This window comes from Anticarsia gemmatalis, chromosome 9, assembly GCF_050436995.1.
Source record: "Anticarsia gemmatalis isolate Benzon Research Colony breed Stoneville strain chromosome 9, ilAntGemm2 primary, whole genome shotgun sequence".
Taxonomy (NCBI): Eukaryota; Metazoa; Arthropoda; class Insecta; order Lepidoptera; family Erebidae; genus Anticarsia; species Anticarsia gemmatalis.
Genome location: NC_134753.1, coordinates 6,323,292 through 6,349,124, shown reverse-complemented (window position 1 = coordinate 6,349,124; position 25,833 = coordinate 6,323,292). Strand labels below are relative to the sequence as shown.

The 25,833-nt window shown below is 37.6% G+C and overlaps 1 protein-coding gene across 3 annotated transcripts; it reads right to left on the bottom strand.

The window, feature by feature from the left end:
* Nucleotides 1-1,707: 1,707 nt before the first annotated feature.
* Nucleotides 1,708-24,647, bottom strand: dpp (decapentaplegic morphogen). 3 transcript variants are annotated; one of them, XM_076118265.1, is made up of 2 exons: nucleotides 24,225-24,647; nucleotides 1,708-2,996 (listed from the first exon to the last, which is right to left on the bottom strand). In XM_076118265.1, the coding sequence occupies exon 2, from the start codon at nucleotides 2,977-2,979 to the stop codon at nucleotides 1,870-1,872; it is 1,110 nt and encodes a 369-aa protein (XP_075974380.1). In that variant the 5' UTR covers nucleotides 2,980-2,996; nucleotides 24,225-24,647; the 3' UTR covers nucleotides 1,708-1,869. The 3 variants fall into 3 exon arrangements, with proteins under 3 accessions (XP_075974380.1, XP_075974379.1, XP_075974378.1); XM_076118264.1 differs by lacking the exon at nucleotides 24,225-24,647 and adding an exon at nucleotides 5,350-5,583; XM_076118263.1 differs by lacking the exon at nucleotides 24,225-24,647 and adding an exon at nucleotides 3,573-4,801.
* Nucleotides 24,648-25,833: the final 1,186 nt, after the last annotated feature.

Sequence of the window (25,833 nt, the reverse complement as noted above, 5' to 3'; positions counted from 1 at the left end):
CGCCGGCGCGGAGGACCGTGAGAGGACGCGAGGCGGGCGTTCGCTCACAAGCACCGACTCTGACCAATCCATTTACGTTAATTACGCCGAGATGGGGATAAATCGGCGTCCAGCCGTCCACCGCCGAGTTACGAGCGAGCCGACTATAAAATAAATTATACCCACTTCGTTCGCCTCCACTCAGTTTTTTGTTGCCGTCCAAAGCGAACCAAAAAAAACAAAAGCAAAATCTCGAGAGGACGAAATACGAGGCAAAGACAAAGCTTGAATTTATCTACTGATAATATAGACGTAGGGCGGGTGGCGCGGCAGACGCGGAGTTGCCGGGTGGCCGGCCAAATTATACGGCCGCGCATTCCTGCGTCCAGGCAAAAACATGATATATAGCCGCCTTGTGACGAAATATTTGAAATTCGGAGACCTGCCTGCCACACTCTAAATGGAATCCACTTTAAATATTATCTCTGACATTCTTTTCAGACGACTTTATAAGCTTTTACATGAGACGTATTTTAAGAATGGGTCCGGGCCATGAAATTATATTGTTATGATATTTACGAGTGCGGGCGCAAATGTTGATAGATTTTTATTGTTTGATACGCACTTAAATTGCAAGAGGATACGCTGAGAAAAGAAAGGCTCGAGCGCACACGTCACGTGGTCAGCAAACCTTCTACAATTCAACTAGATGAATTTCCTTCGAGGAATGCGGCGTCGGATGCATACGGCATACGGATTATACGAGAATAAACTTTACACGCATGTTCGATTAAATTGTAATGCATCCAATGTTCTAGTATTACGTACATTAGTACTTTTATTTATTTATAGACTCCGCGTCCTGAACTAGCATATTAATATGCGATAGCAGATATTAAGTTTTTGTAGATCTAGAAGTGGTTTTGTTATAAGTAGTTCAATGGCATCAAGTTTGAAAACGCGAACTTCCGAGCGGAAGTTTATGTACCTGCCTACATTATTTATAGCCTTTGGATTATTATCGATATGCATAATTACTTGAAGCAAACTCGAAGCAATATTTTCTCTACTCATGTGTATTATGTAACTGTGTAAGCGAAATAATTGAGATGTATTTTCTTATTCAGAGGAGGAGTTTAGAAATCTCCGACCATTTATTATATAATTTGTTTTGTTCTTTAACTTTTTTACACCTCAGCTAACTAAATCATTAGGTCATATCTTCACGAAGAAATCTATTTCAGTAGTTATTTGTTAAATTGACAAATAACAATAAAGCTTGTAGGAACCTACATTTTGTAGGATGAAATCCATTAATCATTTGATGACTCGTAAAGGTGAGGTTGTCACTTAACAATAGCACTAATCCTGAGTGTTTGATTCATTAAGTAGATGTGGTGACCTTGCAGCGAGGTTATTGTGACACGCACCTCCAGACGACCCCACGTTAATGTTACTTGTGCGTTATTTTGACTGCGACTTGAACGTGACCTTTGTATCCGGTGTTGGTAGGCATAACATGGACCGTCACATTGGTAACTAAATGCTTTGCACTTGCAGATTAATGAACCAAACTCATAACAAAACGTTGAATCATCGGTATACTGTTATTGGTAATCAAAATCTATTAACAGCACGCACTAGTTTCAGAACTTGACTCTTAATAATATTTCATTGAATATGACATGGGTGACGAGAGAACTGTAGAGAATGAATAATAAACAGATAAAATTTAAAATTACATCATTTATTACATCTGCATTTTAATAAAATAATAATTACACGAATATATACACAAATAAGTATGTACAATTTTTCGAGGCCGTCACTATATGTACACTGGGTCCACGAGTTATCACTAGTTCGCACTGGGCGTAGGGGGCGCCTTCGTCATCGGCAGCCACACCCCGTCACCATCATGTCCTGATAGTTTTTGAGCACCACATTATTTTGTTCGTCCATATATAACATGGAAATTGGGGAAAGCTGCGTCGGTACGCAACACGCTTTCGGCACCGCGGCCGGATTCACTAAATTCACAAGTGTCTGTACGATCGCGTGGTTTGTGCCGTTCATTCGATCCGCCAGCGGGAACTCGCAGTCACCCTGGCAGTAGTACGCCTCGTAGCCGTGCGGCGCAACTATCCAGTCGCTCCAGCCGACCTCGGCGAAGTCCACGTAGAGCGGCCGGCGCTGGCAGATCTCCCGCGGCTCCTTGCGGCGGTGGTGAGCTCTGTGACCTTTCTTCTGCGCTCCTCGTTTGTTGCGCACCAGGCGCGTCTCTCCGCTCTCCCGAGCGGCCCGCGCTCGTGAATCTTCTGTGTACAGCAACAATAACGGCTGCCGCGTGTTCCACTCTTCCTCCTCTTCCGTGGCACGTCTTCGCACTCTCACATGAGGTTGCCGAGCATCTACGTTATGCTCGCCCTCTTCTAAAACACGCACTAATAGTCCATGATTGTGTTCGGGCTCCGTGAGCCACCGGCGTGCGGCACCGAGGGCGTCCGCTGTGACCGCGCCTTGCGCCGGTCTGAGCGGCACCGAGTCAAGAAGCCGCAGAATGGGTGCAGTCTTGCCTTTCCGTCCTGGTCGGACAACATCGTACAGCAGCAATCGCTGAACGCCCGTCGCTCCCTCCGCTCGGTGGAAAGTTAAATCAGCTCCACGAGCGATCTCGTCCGTCGGGACTCCACTCAAGTTGAAGTAGAGGCGAAATCTGTGCTCGCCGGGAAATCTGTTATCCAGCTCGGTGGGTGTGTGATGGTAGGAGCGAGCGGTGTTGGCGGCGGCTGCCGGAATGGCGCCCTCCGCTTCGTAGAGCAGGCGCATGGCGCGCGGCACCGTGGATGGCGGCGCAGAGCGGCGCGCGGGGCGCCGCGGCAGGCCCAGCAGCGCCAGCAGCTGCCGCTCGGCGACGCCGCGCGACTCCTCGTCCAGCTCTGCGGCTGCGCACAGCGCCACCAACGCGCACACCACCGCGCATGCGCACGCCCCACGCATAATTCTCCTCGACCCACCTGCAACCATAGAAACATACACGTTATTATCTAACTATATTACACACTAAACGTTGCACTAACAGCATGCTCATAACAAAACTAATATCATTATGAAGATATTCAATCATATTCCTGTAGTATTTGTTTATTTATTGTAATTATAAACATGTAAAGGTTTATATTCCACACTAGTATTAATTGAGTAAGAATTTTCAAGGAACCAACAACACTGATGTATTTTACTAGTTATAAGTTAACAAAGAGTGACATTGTATACAACCGGCAGTAGTTTATCTCTAGGTGTATTTCTACTGAATGCACTAACATACATTGTAATGTACTCATGCATATTTAATTCAATTGAGTACTTTGAGTAGGTTACATGTACCGGTCAACCGTCCGCGAGTCTAGGCAAGTTTCGCCGCTGTTGTCACATTTAGTAAAACGATAAAAACGTTGCGCCTATTCTACCAATCATAGATATGATCATGTAGGGATTTCACAAGATTTAATCAAGTGCTGCGTGATAAAATAAAAAAAAATAAGAAAATATTAATTAAGTTATTTTCGTAGCTTTTAACAGATAGTACCTACCATAAGTTTGTAGCATTTGTATCGCGATAGTTCCGATGTTACTTTAATTCGAAGTACGTTGTAGAATAAACATGAGACTGTTAGGTCATTAACTGTACACCGTATTTTTAATTGAGGAAAATTGTCAGATATTTTAAATGGCCGAGCAATTATTGTAAAAGATCGAGTAAACATACGCCTACGAGACGTATTCATTAAGTCGGTATCAGGTGAGCGCGCACGTCTCCGGCCGGGGCTAAACGATCACTGATAATGGTCAGCGATGATGACTATTTTTATTCAAAGTCCGACCCTCCCCGCACCGGTAATGTCACAACGTGTTCCTTATCACTGAGAGGTGTCGACGACACGTCAACAAACAACACTAGACCGACTAGACACGTCAAATGTCCATTCACGTCACCCTCCAGGTGCACACTAATTAAATGTTTACGAAGTAACGCGTATTTATCGTCGTCCGGGGGTTGACGTAGAGGGGTGCGTGACGCGGCCTGGCCGGCGCTCGTGTGTCAAGCCCCGGTGACGTTCATTGATGAGCCGCGATGATAACCGCGTGCACAACTCAGTGATAATAAACACGAACCTGTCGATATCCGTACACATGTGTAGAAGGCTACAACTACTATAAATCACCTTCATACCGACACGCGGCGCACAATTAAAGAATAATCAGATAAACAGTCGGAGATTTCCGCGAGCCAGCCTCAGCACAATAATGATAAACCACAAACACGTCTGTTTATGTTCTTATCGGCGGTTTGTTTACTTTTACCCGCCTGTGTTTCCCCGATATTTGTATTTCCCGCAAGATGTTTTCACGTCCCGTTAATTTACAAGGAAGATAATTTTGAACTCTGAAAGAAACCAGAGATTGCTTTGAAAACAACTCGTTACATATATTATATTATTAATGGCAACGTGTGCGCTTTGCATAACATGTTAAAAGTTTAAATTTCGGAAACTAAACAGATTTGTGTATCCGCGACCTATCTCACGTACTCACCGAGATATCAGAGCGAGTCTTACGAGTCAGATAGAGCCTGCGTGTCCTATGTGGCCATGTGACTTTACGACACCTTTACAAATGTACATAAATACATATTCAGATATTCTGTACACATTCCACGTCCGACCATATATACGTATCAGTTTTACTAAATAATAATACATCACTCGTTACTCTTTGAAAAACTTTAGAAAATGTGAAAATCACGAAACCACACTGTATCCTATTAAAAATGCACCATTCGTATTATACGCCATATTAAAATGAAGAGAAACGAAAAACACATGTCATGTTACACAAACATTCAATATAAACATGGTTATATTGCTCAAGCACTTTCCAAAAGCGTTCTGTAAAAGACATCAACGGGATGCGTTTCGACCTGCTACGACTAACTGTACAGGTTACTTAGCTTATTTTATCATGATTGTTTATGTTTCAAGTACCTGCTACGTTTACTAGTATTTACTTACATTTGGACAAACAATATCATAGAAATTTCAATTTACAAATAGTCACCCATCGTAGATATAACACAAATAACCAGACACAAACATATTACTGAAGCAGAACAAACATTTTGTGAAAGTATTAAATCTCTACAAAATACTGAGTGATCTGGAAAAATATATGAACGTCACCGAATTTATATGTTTTTGTTATAATGTTTTGATCGTTCTAGCGCGGTCGACCGGATTGCGGCGTACGTATTTCGAAAATAATGCGGTCAAACCGGCCGCGGGCGCACGACCGCTCGCCTCTCTCACTCACCCGAAATTTTAACGCATCCAACGTCGACGGGTACGCAAAATCCGCGATATCCTCGCGAACGATCCTCCGCTCAACGCTTCGGGAACAGGTGGAGGCGCACTCGCTCACGAACGAACCGAAGGCACATAACAACAGAGTCTGGTAACATCACTGGCGGCAGGCGCGCGGGAGTGGTCGCGCGCTCGTCGTGCGTGCGGGGCGGAGGTGGCGCGCATCGCGTGCTCGCGGCGCTGCGCTCGCGGGCCGAGTGAGCGCCCGGCGCGCGCCAGACGCGGCGGCGTCGCCCGGAGCCGGCGCGCTCCGCCCGCCGCGCCCCGCCCCGCGCCCCGCCTCCGCGCCACGCGCCACCCTGCGCCACCCTGCACCACCCTGCGCCACCCTGCGCCACCATGCACCACCGCGGCCACCGCTGGCCTCGCACCACACAACATATACACATCAAACGACGCGACCAACCTTCCACTATCCTATGATCTCTTACTTTTAAGATATTTCCCGACTTTTCACAATAATTAACGACAACCAACCCAAAAAAGGAAAGTTTTCTTCGTCGTAGGTGATACTTTCGTCAATTTGCTACGGTGCTACGAGTGCTACGAAGAAAGTTATTAGGCCGGTACGACTTAATCCTTAAATACGAATTCAAGTTTGGTGACTCTATCATAGCTTTCAGGAATATTAAATAATGCTGCTAAAAATAATATTGTACCGAAAATAAAACATTAATTAGTCTAGATAGGAAACATTAATTGTAATTACGGGCAGGTATGTCTGCGTATACAAGCGTTTAGCAATGTTGGTAACAAATAGTAAGTCGGTGTGATGTTTTGGATGTCAAACAAACACATTAGTCACTCACCAAATTCCATCAAAATCGATAAGAGTCGAACGGTTTTGCTTATCACTTGAGAGGTGCTTCTAATGCCTCGGACGTTGTCTTTTTCACGTATTTCAGATAATGGGTGTGCGTATTGTTATTCTTTTCGCAGCTGCTCTCACAATGAGATGTTGTAAAGTAAATATTGCAAAGATGAGATGGTTACATACGCACCGCGAGTTTTTCTGATGAGTGTGTCGTGAACAATGATGGCAGAAGCTTCAGGTGGCGCTACATGTGAACGCACGTGCTTCAACAGATGGCACAAGTAAAGTAATCAAACCGCTCCGTATTCTCATCAAACAGGTGTGATTGCGATGTATCTTGGTGATCTTTAATTGTTTTTAATTAAGGATAACCTACTCTACCGAGCGAAGAATGCAATCTTCAGTTAAGCTATGATTTTAGTAGATCACATCGCTCATAACTGCTTTGTTTGACACGTCATACAACACCCCATATTGTAACTATGAAATAGGACTTAAATTGTTTCCTTTACGCGATTATATTATAGTTGTAAGCTTTTGTTAACGACATTTCACGTGTTTTAACTGAGATTATATCGTTTTCTTATAACGGAAAATGAATTCGATTTTTCCTCTATTTTCCACCCCAAACACGATTAAACATTTTAGTTCTAAATTACTTTGCTCTTTGGAGTAAAATACTGAGGAGAACTTCAACTTCAGTTGAGATTGATTTGTACTTAGTTCTATGAAATAATACTGCCTTTTAAAAACATAGTATTCATAAGAGTAGTTAATGCTAACATTATAATTTAATGTTTCAGAATGGTTTAAACGTAAGCCTGAACAACAGGCAAAGTTGAAAGATTGGAAACCTGAACCAATCTATCAAAACCTCGTGTAGTCATGGCGGACGGAAGACCTACACGAAAAAAAACTTCCGTAAATATTCTCTAGCCCTCAAGTTCAAATTATTTTGGTGTTTTTCTTAACTTATATCTATAACGAATACGAGGCAACCTTCATAAAAGTTTGACGATTGAAAAAATAAATTAATTACATAACAACGTGCACAAAATGTTAATAGGTTCAATTAACACAACAAATTGTGCAGAACAAATTACATTCAAACAAATTATATTTAATAGACAGCTTCCAGATGGTAAAACACAAAATAAACATCAATGACATTTTCGACATTTGTCCATACGTTTGTACAACATTATTTGAATAGAGTAATCAAACACGGTGAATTACTCGCCGGTAAGTACATAACTATTAGACTCCAATGTTAATTCACACTTCAATAAGACAATTATTTGCACAGCCGCGACACGATATTTTATATAATACGTTTATTACCGTTACATTTTTATGAAAGCCTTCTTCCATTGCCAGTCGTAACATAATTCACGATACGTTATAAAAGGTCGTAACCTGAATTATTTGCAATATTTTACATAAATTTCCAACGAGGAATTAAAGAAATATCTCAAATAACGCCCAATAAAATTATACACGTTTCCATAAAATGATCCACTAATTGGTTAAATCCGGACAAATGGACATTTCGAAGTCCGTATACTATATCAGATCAAATATTAAAAAGATACCGGTACAATTGCAGTTTTATTAAAGATAATAAACCTCAATTATTATTTAGTATGAGTGTTCATAAATACGAGCTAACCGCAATAATGATTGTAAGCATGAAATTTGGCAACTCATGAGCGCTACTGCGCACCGCGGCGTGTTGCGTGGTGATGTGTGGTGATGCGGTGCTGCGCGGTGCGGCGGCGACGCGGCGGCGGCGCGGCACGGCGGGTGCGCGCGCGCCGCGCTACCGGAGCCGTTACGCGCAAATAACTAATGCTCTGTTCTTTTTTTGGCGCGTGTCTCTTGGAGCCGTTATATGAGGTATTTTGTCGGTAGCGAAAGTTAGAATCACTTTATACCAGTTTTTATTTCGAACATATAGAATAATAATTGATATTAAATCTGCCGGCGACGTATGCCGTTGGATTCGAATCACTAAGAACATTAGGTATACGTACTTTAATGACTTTTTGATTAAAACTGGTTGCGAATTCTTTATGTGATAACATAATACTAAAGATATAGATATACATAAATGTATCAGATTTATCGGTCCAGTTTTGTAAAGTCGCTTTATTACTGTGTAAATAAAGTAGAAGAAGATCATGGCTTATTTATTCTATCCCAAATGCCAGAAACTTGACTACTGTATCCAATTCCTTGGATTGTAAGCCTTGAATGTATAAGGGACAATTTATGACAATGAATGAGTTTTGAATTTATACTTTTGAACTACTAACAAGCTGCCAATGATGTAGGTCAGTGCTATAATTATGGGGAAACTTAAGATAAATATTGAGATGAAAACTAAACATCCAACCACCTGGAATAACAATCCAACTGGCATCGTTATTAGTTATTATCTGAATGAATGAATACGTATTTAAAAAGGGTATCGGAAACCTAACGTCAGTAGCGCAATTCTCTACAGTCGGTATTGTCAAGTATCGAGAATTTGACATTTAAAATGTACTGCCTAAATAGTTCTTGCGAAGCCCGGTAGTGGCACTCAACAGATTTTCGAGTAAGATTTCTTGATAGCTAGTTGGCTGTCGGTAGTCGATAGTAGTAGAGAATCGAGATATAATAGGTACGCAGATTCCTCTGCCAATATCACTTTATTTGATTAACAAAGGCAACGGTTTGGTTATTTCAAAGACAGAAGGATCACTCTGTGAATTTGAGTTTGTAAGTAGTTAATATAATCTTATTAAAGTAATAAACCTCAAACCAATTTCAACAATATCAAGAAAAACCATACATGAATGAACTAAGTAAAATCATCAACTAAAACGAATTCTATAACGGAGTAACCACTTAATGTGATTCTGCAACTGTAAAAAATAACAAATCACTCCGATGCTCTCTGTTACGAATTCAGAACACATGTAATTCTAAAATTAGACTCTGTAATTAATTTGGCCAACATGTTTGGTACATTCAAAAAAGGCTCAATTAAATGCATCACATGTACCGAGCAGCGAGCTCGGAAAAAATATGATTGGTTTATTTCACGTTTCGGTGTACTTTGAGACCGTGACTCAAATTGATTCACAAACTCTTCCTATATATTGTTTCTTGTTTAGTAACATGCAAAATATAATCTATACTTAATATTATAAAGCTGAAGAGTTTGTTTGTTTGTTTGTTTGTTTGTTTGTTTGTTTGTTTGAACGCGCTAATCTCAGGAACTACTGTTCCGATTTGAAAAATTCTCTCAGTGTTAGATAGCCCATTTATTGAGGAAGGCTATAGGCTATATAACATCACGCTACGGTCATTAGCACAATTTGTTGTGTTAAAACGGGGAAAATTTTGACCCATTCTCTTAGGTGGCGCAAGCGAAGTTGCGCGGGTCAGCTAGTGATTAATAAGTCCAAAGATGATGACCGGTCCTAGACGAATTCCAACTTGTAAACTTGGTCATTTGTACGATGATCTATGAGTTTAAATCACGTTTTACGATAGCCAAGTATGTGAGGCCAGTGCGGCCGGAGCCAAGCCGTCTGCCACCCACGGCCGTCCTGCAGTTGACTCACCAATTGTACCATGTACGTATTGTACGTAATTAGTCCATTAGCACGCACGCACCGCACAAATGCTCAATTAGATCAACGACCGTCGGGAATAGCTTCAGATTACGTCCCTCCTGTGTTTCAATGATACCCAGGATGAAACGAATGTAATTGACAGTTCTCCGACTATGTGAGATTGGATTAAAGTTATTAACGCTGTCACGTTATCTCTTAACTTTGGTTAAACTTTTTCTCTTTTTAACTGTGATATAAACGGTTGTAATGTATCTTGCGATGAGTTATGTCAAGTGGACAATAGTAGGGTGTCTAGAGGAAACAATCTGTCAGACACATTAATTAACAACATTAGTCTTAAGTGTGTTTGCTATTTTATGACTATGGAACCAGCAGCGCGATTGTCTACAGTCGGAACTATCAAATAGCGAGAGGTTAACATTTAAAATGTACATCCATTTTCATACAAAATTTACTAGCTGGTTGTCGATAGCAATAGAGAATACTACTGTCTTATACATACAACGTAGAGAAACGTACGTGCATGACAGTTACACAGCCGGCATAGAAAACAACAATCAATTTTTAAACAATAGCTAGTTTTCCATCAGTAATGGAGACAGATTTAGTTATATCTTACTTGTCCTAAAAGACTGAGGGGTTATTTGTAGAAGTTGCTTACAAATCAGGTATCAGCTTCATAAACAGCTTTTCTTCGCAATCAATCAGATTACAGAAGAATCAAAAGATGAGCTAACGGCTGAGATTTAAGGTCGAGTGAACAAATCAACAAGGAATCTATCATGTTCCAGTTAAGGCACGTAGCCCGGTTTCTTTCACTCGACTCCTACAACATTCCCGAGTGAATAATAATTTGCACGATCGATATTTCACGCCTTCAGATACTATCAAGAAAATATTCTGTATAAGCGCGAAAAAACAAAACCCGCTCTGAAATCTTAGCGAAACACAGTTACCTTATTTATTGAATTTGGAATCTGGAACATGATTAAAAATAAATGTTGTATATTGTTGCAGCAGCCGATCAAAGAAACATGTTGAATAATTTAAAAGTTGTAAAGAAGGTGACTAATTTTGAGTGTTATATGTGCCAGTTATCCCTACGTGATGTTTATTTTATATATTGTTTATACTCGTAGATAAAATAAATTGCAATGCTTGAAAAATGCTATTTAGTTTGACACTACCCATAAAAGATATTTATGCAGATAAAAGTTAAATGATTCGATTTGATTTAAGTTCCAATATTTTGAGATATTGACTCACTGACAGGTCATGAAAAAAATGCTCTAGAATGGTTATTTTCCCCCCGTAATAATTGTAGTAGCCATTCCGACAATTCGACAATTCTAATTCTGTACCTAATCAGTTAGAAATAGTAGCATAGGGGATTCTTAGCATTCTTCTGTTAATGAGCTGCTACTCTACTCCTAACATTTTTCCTGAGTCCAGTGTGAAATAGATTAAGGTTTAGTTATTAATCGCGAAGAATGCTTGATAACAAGCAGCATGTAATAATTGACAATACTCAAAAAGTGTTTACAAACACACTTCAAATTATATAAATACTCCAAAAATAGAACAAAGTATTTATCTCCTTAGTAACAAAACTGCAGTTTCAGCAAGCTCTATAGTAAATTCTATAAGCATTTATATAGAGAAGACATAGAGTCCATATTAGTAGCGCGTATATGTTGTAATATGTAAAGTGTCGCGTTGCATTGGCCGAAGTGAATAAAACGCTGCACTGTCATATCATAATACAGAATTACCGTGAATGATTGAAGGTCGTGTACAGGAGGAGAAGTGGCACGAGGCACCACACCTTATCCATCTTTAACTAAGGATAGTTCATCATCAACTAACTTGGGAAATTTGGTAGAAGAGTGATAATGTGTTCTATTCTGATCAGTCAATAATGCTGATTCTCCTACATTCAAGACCCTCAAGTTCCCTTTCATTTGTGACGGCTTACGGAACCCTTATAGATCTCTAATGACTTTCCCCGTAACAGGTAAGCCGCTGGTCTTGTATAATAATTACACAGAACGGCTCCCGAAAAGTAAAACATTGTTATTTGAAGCATCGTAAATATTAGCATATTAGCAATTCTCAAGAAACTGTTTATGCCATAATGCCGCTGCTTCATAATGAATAGGTCCATTATCAAGACATAAGCTTTCAAACGTTTCGAACCCGCAGTAGCAAGTTTGGAAAAGTTAATAGATACGTAGACCCTGTTTTTGAGACGGCGCCACGAAGCGTAAATAACTAAATTTATCTATTATTTATTCAGTTCCACGGTAGGCAACTCATCACTGTCGCGTGGTTATGAATAAATAATTACATATTTTGTTGAAATATATATTTTGATGGGGGTCCACTATTTTTAGGGTTAAGCGAAAGCCAGGAATAAATTTTCTTACCTATTTTCTTTGAAAAATTGTTACGCAAAAACTAGTTAATTTGCTTATTAATTAACAATTGCAGCATATCTTATATAAATGTTATATTTACTGGTAACAGTGAAAAGATTATAAAGAAAAGCAAAGAACCCAGCTATCTCAAACTTGACTGTATGTCTGTCTACGTCTCTAACTATACAGGGTGTCCCAAAACTCAACGATAATCCGAGACAGGATGAAAGGCCAAGTCATACCGGTCATAGGAAAAATAAAAAAAAAATTCCATATCACTTAGTTCAGCAATAATAGACACTTTTCAAAAAAGTTGAAATTCCACACCCTTGGTCGCATTTTCAAGTCCTGTGATCACCAATGTCACAATTTCGCTGTGTTTTTTTGAATTTCGTGATCTCAATTAAATATTCTATTAATCGTATAACAAATTAATGCACAAAACATCGTTAATTTAATAAAAAAACTTAAGTTTTAGTGAGTCATCTTTCTCAAAAATATCGTTAGTCAACTTTGACGCTTCATACTGAAAAAAAAATGTACTACACTACCCTTGGCAAGTTATTTCAAAAGTTGGCGCATTTAATCAAGATTTCAAAATGGTATAACACTTGCCACTTTTCTTGCCACTAAAAATGTTATTTTTATTTGAACGAAGAGTATCCTCGCAGATGGATCGGACGCAGTGGTAGAATTTTATGGCCTCCTCGTTCTCCCGATATAAATCCAGTAGATATTTTTTACTGGAAATGCATAAAAGAAAAAGTTTATTCGAAATCAATACAAAATCTATCAGAACTTAGCCAGAAAATTGACACAGCGTCAGAGGAAATAAATTCAAGGAATTTTGATTGACTGGTGCAAAGGTCTTTTGTAAGGCGTTGCAGAGCCTGAATTCATGCCAGAGGAAAACAATTCGGAATTACTTTAGTTTAAGGAGAATAATTAAATAAGATCGATGGTTCGTTCATTGTTTTTTTTTTATTGTTATAACCTATTATGTTTATTACATTAAATATTTGTTATGGACTGACTCAATTATCTCTTTACTTAAAATAATTGCTTTCCTCTGGCACGAATACAGGCTCTGCAACGGCGTACAAAAGATTTTTTCACCAGTCAAGCGAAATTCCTTGCATTTAATTCTTCTGACGCTGTGTCAATTTTCAGGCGAAGTTCTGATAGATTTTGTTTTGATTTTGAATAAACTTTTTCTTTATGCATTCCCAGTAAAAAATATCTACTAGATTTAGATCGGGGGAACGAGGATGCCATAAAATTGTACCACTGCGTTCGATCCATCTGCGAGGATACTCTTCGTTCAAATAAAAATAACATTTTTAGTGGCAAGAAAAGTGGCAAGTGTTATACCATTTTGAAATCTTGATTAAATGCGCCAACTTTTGAAATAACTTGCCAAGGGTAGTGTAGTACTTTTTTTTTTCAGTATGAAGCGTCAAAGTTGACTAACGATATTTTTGTGAAAGATGACTCACTAAAACTTAAGTTTTTTTATTAAATTAACGATGTTTTGTGCATTAATTTGTTATACGATTAATAGCATATTTAATTAAGATCACGAAATTCAAAAAAACACTGCGAAATTGTGACATTGGTGATCACAGGACTTGAAAATGCGACCAAGGGTGTGGAATTTCAACTTTTTTGAAAAGTGTCTATTATTGCTGAACTAAGTGATATGGAATTTTTTTTTTATTTTTCCTATAACCGGTATGACTTGGCCTTTTATCCTGTCTCGGATTATCGTTGAGTTTTGGGACACCCTGTATATTATACTTATTCACGTGACTTGATTTTTATTAAGCCCACATTTACATGAAAAATTACTTATCACTTTAATTTTAAATAAATAATCAATTTACTAAAACTGAATGTATTTTTGTCGCACAATTAATAATAAGTTTAAGTATATGCGCATTAAAATCTTAGAACGAAATGGACAGAGAAGATGTGACGAATATTAGCATCAAGTTATTAATAACAGGTTCAAACTAAATGAAACTTTTTGTTTGAAGTCTTTAATTGATTGTAGTTTTGTCTAAGGATAAAACAAAACGTTTGTATAATTTAAAGATTACCTACTTTGCACTAGCCAATTAGATCAATTAACATTTCTGAGAAACTCCCATTGACATCATTAGAGCGATGATACAATATTGTAGATTAGGTGCACGTCAAAGAATCTCGTTGAATTCATTACACAGTGAGGACACAAAGAAAACGGTACAAAATATGCATAATTTAAATTTCAAAGGCAATCTGCAAACTGCTAATCTTACCATTATTTGAGTTCTTTTGAAGTAAAGGTATCTAATTATGTATCAGGTGCGGTTTCGAAGAACTACTCGTTTCTGGATTTGCTCACACGTATTACAATACAGTTAGCTTGAGCGGCTACGTTCATTTGTTTAAATTTCATTACTTTTATCTTTTACTTGTGTTATGAATTTTGTCATGTCATGTTTACTTTACAAAAAGCTTGGAAAATTTTATTCATTTTCTAGGTGTAATTTTAATTAAAGGAAAAGTAATAGGAGTGTTTTTATTTTTTACAATTACTTCGAAAGTGGGACATTTACTGATAGGTATGATAGAGCCTATAAAGTAGTGGGCCTAGGAAAATAGTTTAAAGTCAACTAGTACGCTAAACACGAAGCAGCACGCGAGTTATCTCGGTGCCACATAAACCTAGTGAGGCGATAGAGTACAATGTTAATTTACTGCAACATTGTAGAGTGACGTCGCGCACCTGACATGTACGAGCACCATTAAGTTGACCTCAGTTGACTCTTATAGCCACTTCTACGTACGCGCCGCTATGAACACCTCTATTTTAATGAAGCTCACATCATGGGACAAGGAATTCGTATAGTTTCTAACAGATTATTTCATCGTATCTCCCAAAAATCTTACGATCTGATAAAGTGGAATGTTCTACAAACAGTAAAGCAAAAAGATAGTATAATTAGTCTGAATGACAGGGGGACATCCATATTGTACGAGTGATAATGAGTCTCACCCATCTCAACCTTGAAGAACTCGTTATGCTAAAACATAATATCACGACCGAAAATAAAACATATTCCATTCAAAGATCAATATTGTGAAATTTGAAAATTAACAATTTTTTTGTCGCACTACATAAAAGTCCCCTTTGATAAGTCCTAGTTTATTATTGAGCTTTACAAATCTACGTTACCCACAGTTTAGAGGCGTCTATACACCTACCTACAGATGAAGTGGACACAAATATCAATTTCTTGAAATATAAACAAAGATCATGATGGGTGGTTTCTGTTATGTACTCGCTAGCTATTTATAAAGGAGATTACCGAAAGGGTTGAACCACTTTCTGTTAACGGTGATACAGAGTCAATAACATGAAACGTGTGAACATTCCATCACTTAACGGGCACAGGTTCAACTGTATTATTCCGAGAAAACTACAAATTACTTTGCCTAACCTCGGATTAAAGTTACAAAACTCGGAATAAATTCAATAAATACCGACCGAAGCGGTACTATTGTTCTCGTGAAAACAAAACGGATTATAAGTTAATACTGTTGAGTAAGTTAAAAGTTTCGCGTTCACTTCAACAGTATTCGTATTTGATTCTCTGAATATGTCACTTCAAAGAAGAAGTGGAAAAAATCCTTAAAAAGTAGACCTCCTGAGAAATTGTTCATGAATGCATCATATTCAAAAAGTCTTGGTTTTTCTGTTACTCTGCTAGGGAACTGCTTGTATGCACGAGAGGATTAGTTTTAGTTATTTAAAATATTTAATGCTTTTTAAAGATTTTTGAGTTGAGATGTTAAAATAATTGAGGTTAATATACAATGGAGAACTTTTAACCCGAAGATATAATATAATATTATTTGAAAATGTCATTCTTTTAGAACAGAAATGGTTTGTTCAGTCTATATATAAGATTAGAAGTTAAGTTTTTTTCAAATTTTAAAATCATACTACCCATTTAATGATTTAAGGCATTTATATAATATGAAAGAAACATCGAAGCTAATTTCGACGTCAAATACATACATATAAACAGTAAACAGAGAAGTCAAACGTGCAGTTGTAGAGCAAGGCACTAAATCGTTGTAATTAAGAAGTTTATGAAAGATAAAGGTTTCACCCGGCAGATCGAGAGGATGTTGGAAATTGCTATTTTCATGTTTCACCCGCACTTGTTCTTGTTTTATAGAGTCACCACTCTGTCACTTGCTTTCTAATTATGTAACGGGCAAACGAAATCGTAGCGTTCCGTCGGCCTTAATAGTTTTAATTGTGAAACGCAGCATGAGACTTTATCATTTATTTAAATTATGTGGTTGTATCGAACGGTGGCTCGAGTCTATAGGACCGGTTCGCGCACAAATGAGTATGGCACACACACATTGGTGGTGAGACGTGTTGTTGCTACACGGCCGAGGTCCAAACCTGCCTCCTAAGAACCTGCATGGATCTGTCTTGGTGAGACAAAGCCCCGCGAAGGGCTATTCTAACTACTTGACGTCAACGTGTTGACACGTTACCTAGCCACTCTGTTCGTACTACTCGCCTCTGTTAATTGCTATTAGCAGTGCGTGAATTGTTAACTACGATAAAATAATATCTGATGAATCTAACTGATTGACTGACACTTAACTGGTATTCATTATAATTTTATTTCGTCTGTTCAAACGGTATTTTTGTTTTCCTATTAGATTGTAAAATAATAGCAATACTATGCACAATGTCACCGTGGTTCCTACTTCTTTAGTAATTAATATATTTTGGTATGAAATTAAAACAGTATAAACTTAAACAGTAAAATGTATGAATATACATTTAACTATTTTCATAATATAACCCTAAACGCCAAGTATTATCAAGGATTATTTTACAGAAACTAATATATTATTATTATTTCATACTCCAAAAACACGTTCATGAACATTCACGAAGAACATAAAGCCACGTTTACTATATTTATAGAATCTATCCTATCTAAGACTCGATATTGGCATCGACGCACGGTGAGATATAAAAGCTTAAAAGAAATTACCAAATACCAAAAACAAACATCTGTCTATTATTTTGCTGGTATCAATACTAAGTACAGCTATAATCAATAAAAGTTGAAAATATTAAAGAAAAATAATCAAAGCTTAAAAAGTCTATGTATAAATAGTTATGTAACGGACACAAATACATAAAGGCGTATAATAATTGGCTGCGTAAAAGAGGAGGCGTCAATGTGACCAGCCAAGCGTGCCCACGAAGGACTTGTGTCTCCATGCTCTGATGGCTACCAATCCGACTCTATCTTATTATTACTTGTACCATTTACATTCTGCGGTTGCAACTGGTAAATAAATACTTTGTGAACAATTATTAGTAATCGTTTAATATTACTAGTGACTTAGGTACACGGAAAATTCTTAGATTATGTTTTCTATTTGGTATGCAGGCAGCGGAAATGGATGATTGAAATAAGAAATACTAGCAGCTCCTTAAAGAATATAATAGTAGATCTTTTGAGGCGTACATAAGTTCTGCACTTTTATGGACTTGGTTGGCAATAAAAAGCAGAAATGGGAAATTCATATTTCTATATATAAAACGAAGAAAAATTTAATAGACAAAAAGAAATTCGATTTCCAATATTCACTACTTACTGTAATTTATTTTGATTATTTTATAACAATTTCCTCTCTTTCATCACTCAACATCTCCTCTCAATATTTTCAAATAGTAGTTTAAGTCTTCGTGATAAATGCGTCTTAGTGCTGGAGTCCTCTTTTTTAAACCGATAGAAAATAATATATTTCGAACAAAACAAAATACAACTATGTTCAGTATAACATTTAACAAGAATATATTCTCACTCAAATTTCTTAAAAGAAATGTTTGAAATTGTCGTGTGAAATGGCAAGTGCGTCAAAAACTTCGTCATAGTTCTGACTTAATTTCTCAACGTTGTTTTTATTTGGTCAACAGTTTTTAGAATATGTCTAACGAGTGACAGATTACACAAAAAACCCCTGAGTGTAATTACCTTTTATTGTTAATTAGAAATTCATGAGCATTTTCATTTAGGTATACACGTACGTAATGTAACTTATTGACTATGGTTCATATTTTCCCTGTAACCAATTCATTCCTTAAACCGTGATTAAGGAATTCCGAAGTTAATGAGACAGAAGTCTGTTTCATTCAAAATCCCTTATGTTTAAAGTTAATAGTTTTCAATCAGCTGCTTAATATACCTAGTTTTGTATAACCGTGCCATCGTTTTGCCGCCTGTCATATTTTAAGGATATTGTTAAGAGCAGCTGAAAACCATCGAGCGCTGCACCTAACACCGTTCATTTATGTATTACAAAAAAAGGTTTATTGAAAGGAAAGGAAAGGTGAAGGAAAACGTCGTGGTTCAACCTTGCATGCCTGAAAGTTCTTTAGCACAGTTCTTGAAGTTATGCAAAGTCCCCAACCAGCACTTGACTAGCGTGGTGGACTCAAAGCTTAACTCCTCACTCATTCCAGGAAGAAACCCTTGATCTGCAGTGGGATATTAATGGGTAAATTTATTATTTTTTCACTTAAAACTAAATTGAATTTTCAAAATCTATACTAATATTATAAAGCTGAAGAGTTTGTTTGTTTGATTGTTTGTTTGTATGTTTGTTTGTTTGAACGCGCTAATCTCAGTAACTACTGGTCCGATTTGAAAAATTCTTTCAGTGTTAGATAGCCCATTTATCGAGGAAGGCTATATAGGCTATATATCATCACGCTACGACCAATAGGAGCAGAGCTGCAGTAAAAATGTTACAAAAACGGTGAAACATTTGATTCATTCTCTCTTATGTGACGCAAGCGAAGTTGCGCGGGTCAGCTAGTTAATTATATAATTGCTCAAACAGTCATCATTAACAAGGGTAAAATAAGAAAATATCAGAGTGACCTTTGAAGTTACTGTGGTTTGATAAACATTATTTAATTACTAAGTCTAACTACGTACATTTGATACTGCATTATTCCTAAGAATGGGGATAAGTTCAAGGGTAATAAGGCTCGGGGATTCACAGATTATTATTGTGAATTTGCGTTATCATGCTTCTCACGAATTTTTTTTTTTTTTTTTTTTTATTTAAAAGACAACTCCCGCACTAGGAATTGCTCTTGTGTCGCGGGGACTTTTACAAACATACAAACAACGGACACAAAGCACAACCAGACCCGAAACAATTATTTGTGGATCGCACAAATAATTGCTCCGTTTGGGAATCGAACCCACGACCTCCCGTTGCAGTGGTATCGGCGTGGCGACCTAAACCACTGCGCCACGGAGGCAGTCAAAAATTAAAATAAAATAAAAAAATATTTAAACCAATATTGTTAATGCGAAAGTTTCAATGTTTCTTTCTTGATCTTGCCATAATGCAGAACGGATTTTGATGAAACTTTACAGCGGTGTAGCTTATGTACCAGAATAACACACAGGTTTGAAATACAAGCTTTTGCCCATGGTTTTGGCCGTGGCATAACCTATAAGCTATACAACTATAGTCCAACAAGTCTTAGAAATAAGAATATAAATTTGTTATTCCTGCATATAAGTATTTATATTTTGCATTACTTAAATGATTTAGTTATATATGCAGGATAGTGATGATGATTAACAATACAATGACATATATTTCATTTAACTTTGCGATGAGCGCTATTCGACAAATAAAAATGAAAGAAAAATGTTTTATCAGGAATAAGTCGTGTTTATGGACAAATTAGTAATAGCTACAAGACTCTATATATTATGAGCTATGTAGGTATAACTGTAGTAAGTACCTAATTGTTAGTGCCACTGAAAAATTAATTTCAGTATTCTGTTTGTCAAGATCCAAGTTTAATATAAAACGCTAATTGCAATCAATGTGATTATGATAACTAAAAAACCCAGCACCAAAACAATTAATTATTTGTTATAGTCCAACAACTTAGTAAAGAGCGTTGCGGGCAAGATTTGCGGGTGGCGGCTGTGTACGACATTTAGAATTATACGAACAAAGTGACCTGTAGCTCAATTCTCTACTACTATCGAGTACCGATAACCGACCTATCTTCAATGAATTTTGTATGAAAATCTGATCAGCGCCTCTGACGGGCGTCGTATAAACTTTTTTGGCAGTATTTCGATAGCTAGCCGGTTGTCGGTAGTCAATAGTGATAGAGAATCGAGGTACAGACCAAACCTACGCAGCTGATGGTGGCCTGCATGATACAGGTAATTACATTTAAAATACAAATAAACATGAATGATCATCTAGCTAGATAAATCTTGCATCCCAAAGTGCACTGTTAATTTATTGGTATATAGGACACGATTCGCTTGAAGTTTCTCAAAACTGTAGAATGTTTGCAGCCGGTTTTGGTAATGCATAATATTGTTAACTATAAATTAAATCTACCGTAATCTGTACGGCATATCTTTTACTCAATCCTTTAAAAGCATGATTGTGTTTCCTATTGTGCAAGTTACTGAATTGCTATGGAATTCACGTGGAAAATTGATCAGCGCCCCTAGCGTATCATATAGGAACTATTATATTTTCATGTAACTCTTTCACGGCATTAAAGAAAATTAAGAATATGAACTTGGTTGAAAATAATATATACTATTTACCCATATTATTTATGGGTTATCAGTTGGGTTTTTAATGGGTATTTATTTGATACAGAAATAATAGCTAATTAAAGTCTTTAAACTTAACAACACAATAATAGGTAAATCCACGTTAAATTTAACTATAATGAACAGGAAATAATATTTTTATGGTCCATACTTTTGTGTTTTATTAATGGAATTGCTAGAATAAAATTAAACAATATTTTCTAGTAAGAATGTACAGCGACCGTTTGGTGTCTACGTCAGTTGTTTTTCTAAGCAACGTCGCTGATTTCAAGTTTATGATGGGCGATCCTTGCATAGTCCCTTGTAAAATCTGCATGCGTACCTCTGGTTTAGTCTTCTAAACCTAATTGATAATCGTTAACTCAGTACTCCCATCACTGCTGCATCAGGTATATAAATGTGGTCGTATAGTAGAAAATAATATGTTATTAACTACAAAAAACTATAATATTACGTACATAAAGCCTTGTAGCAAAAATAAAGTTATACAACCCAGTATCAGAAGTTAATCAGAATGTACAACAATCATTCAGGTTAGATGGCGACAACATTCAAACTTAGGTAAGTACAGTTACTGTATAAAACCTAATTGTTTTTCAGGGGGATATTTATTAAGTTTGTATTTGACAGAGTCAAGCATTGATGCCTGGTATTGTTATCTTTGCTACCACGTTGCTGTTGCAGAATGAGCTTTTTAAACCAAGATTCAAACAGCCGATTAGAATCATTTTGTTGCCATTTTGCAATAAAAATAAAAATTTAAAGGCGTTTTACCGTTTAACTGTATGGCGACATTAAGCCACTGTATCAAAGCTTTCAGTATATCGAATCTCTACCACTGCCGATTAGCGATTCTAAAATTCTACAAAGTTCTGAAGCTCTGAGTGTTTATAGTCCAGTCATTATAGTAAGTTCACCTCGGAATTCGAGATACCCAGCTGTAAGTCTGTAAATACTTGTATATTGACACCCTAAACGTTGTCTCAAAACCTACATATGGTAGGGTGTACGCAACTATAAAATTTCAGGGTCAAGGTCACAAAAAGCGTTTTTTTGCACTTATTTTATAAATATCTCATTTCCTATGGAATTTTTGCTGTTTGTATTCATTATCAATATTGTACAGTATAAAATTCTCTACTAATTTTGTTTGAAAACATTTTTTTTACGGTAAACCGTTTTCGAGATAGAGGGCGGAGAGCGCGCGGTCACAGGATCATTTCAGGTCAACCGATGCCTCCGGTCGAAAATGCGCCATATATATATATATGTATCTCGAATTCCGAGATTCTTACCTAATTTAAGCTTAAATGACTGGACTATTATAACGTCCAATGATTTGAATTTTGTTTATATACTGCGATTATTGCTGGAAACCCGGGACCGTGCATTAATTTTCATGTTTATGTTCCATGGCAGGATTGGAGAAATTCAGCTCTAAACATTCACTACTCTTTTACTTACTGGTGCAATAGTGAGTGCGATTAATTTCTGCATATTATTAAGTAATCTCTCCAAGTTAGGTATGAGTACATAATTAGGTATATGTATATTTCGTGCTTTCTTAGATTATACAGTCTACCACATGTCCTCAAGAATAAACCTACATTCTGGATTACCTATTAACTTCTTAATGATACCTACTTGGCATTGAAAGTGGGCCGTGTGTTGCATAATGTGCAACGAAAAAAAAAATGTTATTAACCTATCGGGCCCTTAACCTATTTGTGCATAGAGAAGAGTGTAGTCTAAAGAAGTAAATATCTAATAGGATAGGGAAATAAGATCTGCTACTTTCTTAGTATATTTCTGGTAACTCGACACAACTAAAAATAGTATGGAATGTTTACAATATTCGTTTTAATAGGTTTTACTGAATCTAATGCATTCAGATCGATCGAGCTAGCTACATTAATCGCTACAGGCTAAAGGTTCAACGGAAATAGAGGAAAAGGAACCTTTCAACAAAATCTTTACTGGTAAAGTGCGCAAGAAAAACCATTTTCCAATCCCTTTGGTGTTGTCGTGCCCCCCATCCATATACAATGGGTCTCGTGGATATTGATCCTAATGAATCTTGTCCTTCTATCTTCTGCGTGATATAATATTCTGTGAAATTATATATATTAGTACCTACTTAGGGTTTCAGTTATTGTATTATTTTTCCGTTGCATGATTGACCTAGCTTAAAAACAGCTTACTGTCATTAAAGACTAAAGTTGGGTCTCACCGGCTCTCTGAGGAACTGTCCTCAGCTAAAATACCAAGCGGTTACCCATCTAAGTACTGGCTGCGCCAAATTCGCTTACCTCTGTATAGATAATGTCCAATTCATTTGTCTTGAAGTAACAAATATTACTGCGTAAAAGTATGTTTTATATTTTCTTAAAATATGAAATAAATACACAAGTTCAGTGTTTAAAGCTAGACATATAAACGGTGTTATTATTAAGTACAATGCATAGATCTATGCTAAACGAGCATACCAGTAATATGTAAATAAGTTTAAGCAACATTAGGAAGACTTATTAAAGAATTCTAAAAATTCCCTCCAACTACCTAGTTAGGTACTCTATTGGCACGTTCTTCAAACGGGCATGTAAATATATAGAGCATTTTATTTATATCTATAATATAGTTTTCCTGTTTTGCATATAGATTCATTGAAATATTGTTTACTTGCTGTGGTTAGTACTAGAAATAATACAGCTCCTGTAGGTGGAATAGGTATGTTGTTATTGTCCGTATACGTCATTTGCAGTCACTCCGATAACGGCTTCACCCAAAAAACGTCACAGATTATACCAACGTCTGTGATTTAATTGGAACAAGGTAATAATTTACATACTCGTATCTAATAACTTGCGTGTTATCAATACGAATGGACATTGGATCTTCTCAGAATTTGTTTGCCAACGTATACATTATACGTAATGTTTCTACATGTTTAGCTCCGATAGAGTTAAATTTCAATAATATGTTTGTGTGTTGTGATTGTTGAGTTATTTCTTCTTAAAAGAGTTTGTACATCACGTTCAGCTGTATAAAGTCAGTGCTATTTGCGAAGTTGTTACACTAATTAGCCTTAAGAGCGTATGCTGGCTACACTAATCGAAACAAAACGCGAAGTTCATCTAGGACCTGGATAAGTTGGCTAATCAAAAACATCAGCATAAACAGTTCATTTGCTTCACTAAAGGTAGAGTCACATAAACCTAGAGTGAATGTAAAGTAGAGGTGTGTTAAGTATGTTGGATTGAACATACGTAGCTCATCGCACGTCGTGCAGCAGTTGAGTGCGCTGGGGCGGCGGCACCGGCACGCAGTCGCCGGCGGCGGCCAGCTCGCGGGGCTCGCAACTCAGCCGCGAGGCGCGGGCGCAGATCGAAAGTTCGACGCGAGATCGAGCGCGCATATGTAAATATCGGCACATTTACAAGCGAAAGGGTTCACCAGAGCGGCGCACTAACGCAGCGTTGCGCGGGAACCAGTCCGGTGAGATTCCTACGGCGTCCGATAGAAAAATGTCGAATAAGCTTCGGGTCCATCACTCGGTGCGGGTGTGTGGTACGTAACGCGGCCGCCGCTCGACTGCCGCCCTCCTCTCACCGCCACTGCTGGTATATTTATCGCTTAATTATTGAACTCGTCTGTGTAACAATTATGAAGCAGCTCGGCGAGTGGCAGGCGCTGGCGGAGGGCGCGCGGCGCTACCGCGTCTGCGCGGCGCGCTGAGCTCGCGCGTTGCGTCACACCCGCGCCGCGCGGCCGCGCCGCCGCGCCGCCGCACGCGCAGCCTTCAGATTTTATCTAAGCCCGCCGACGGCCAATCCGCTGCTCACCTGTTATATTCATTAAAACATTAACCTCCAACTTACATCATTTAGCGATATCTTCCTGCCTTCTGTTTCCGTGGTATATTCATCTCAATTAATATACTTAAGTAATGCACCGCTACGCAAACAAAACAAGTCAAGCACGTTTATGCAGTTAATGTAATATTGTTTATTGATACCTACTCCATTGGACTATTAGGTTTTGTCATCTAATGGTCAAGTAAAGACTCTGAGAGCTGCTGTTGCATTGCATTTTTACATGTACCTAGGTAACTGCAAAGAGTCGTAGCATAATTTGTTAACAACCACCAGGGTGACCATGATGACGCTTTGTCCATGCCTGTCCACCGGTTTTAAAGGCTATTTTTCACTTTTAAAGCTTTAAATGTAACCATTAACTGATTGGAAATCGACTTTGATATAACGAAAAATCTTAATTATCAATTCAATGATGGCGCGATTGATAAGGATGGTCAGTAAAACCTGTTCTCTCGTCGTTCAAAGTCATAATAATGGATTTAAACTACCTATTTAATAAAATCTACAGAATATTAATTTATGACAAACTAAAGATTTTAAATACAGGTAGGTATAGTGTCTAGATATTTTTGTATGAACAATAGTCCTAGTACCTAATTCGAAATTAACTAAGGGTAGGTACCTACTCTCTCGGTACTAACTCATTGAAGAATGTAAAACGTAGGTAGCTCGTGTATGTGTACGTGTAACCAAGCCAATAGGTTTCAAAGGAAACTCTATTCAAAATCAATGATGATTAAGCACTGTACATAATTCTCAGTTTATATTATTCACATCAGGTGTGCCGTTGATGAAGTAAAGCGACAGACCTACTGTACGTAGGTACACGAGATTCTACATTTTCAGCATCCCCCAGATCGTCAATGCTCTATTTTGGTGATGTCACTCAAACTTCATTTTATGTAAATGTGAAAGTAATTCTGTCTAACCATTACGCTATACCCAGGGTTGGATTTAGATACGTTGAAAAAGATAGTACAGAAAAATGAAAAGGATAGTA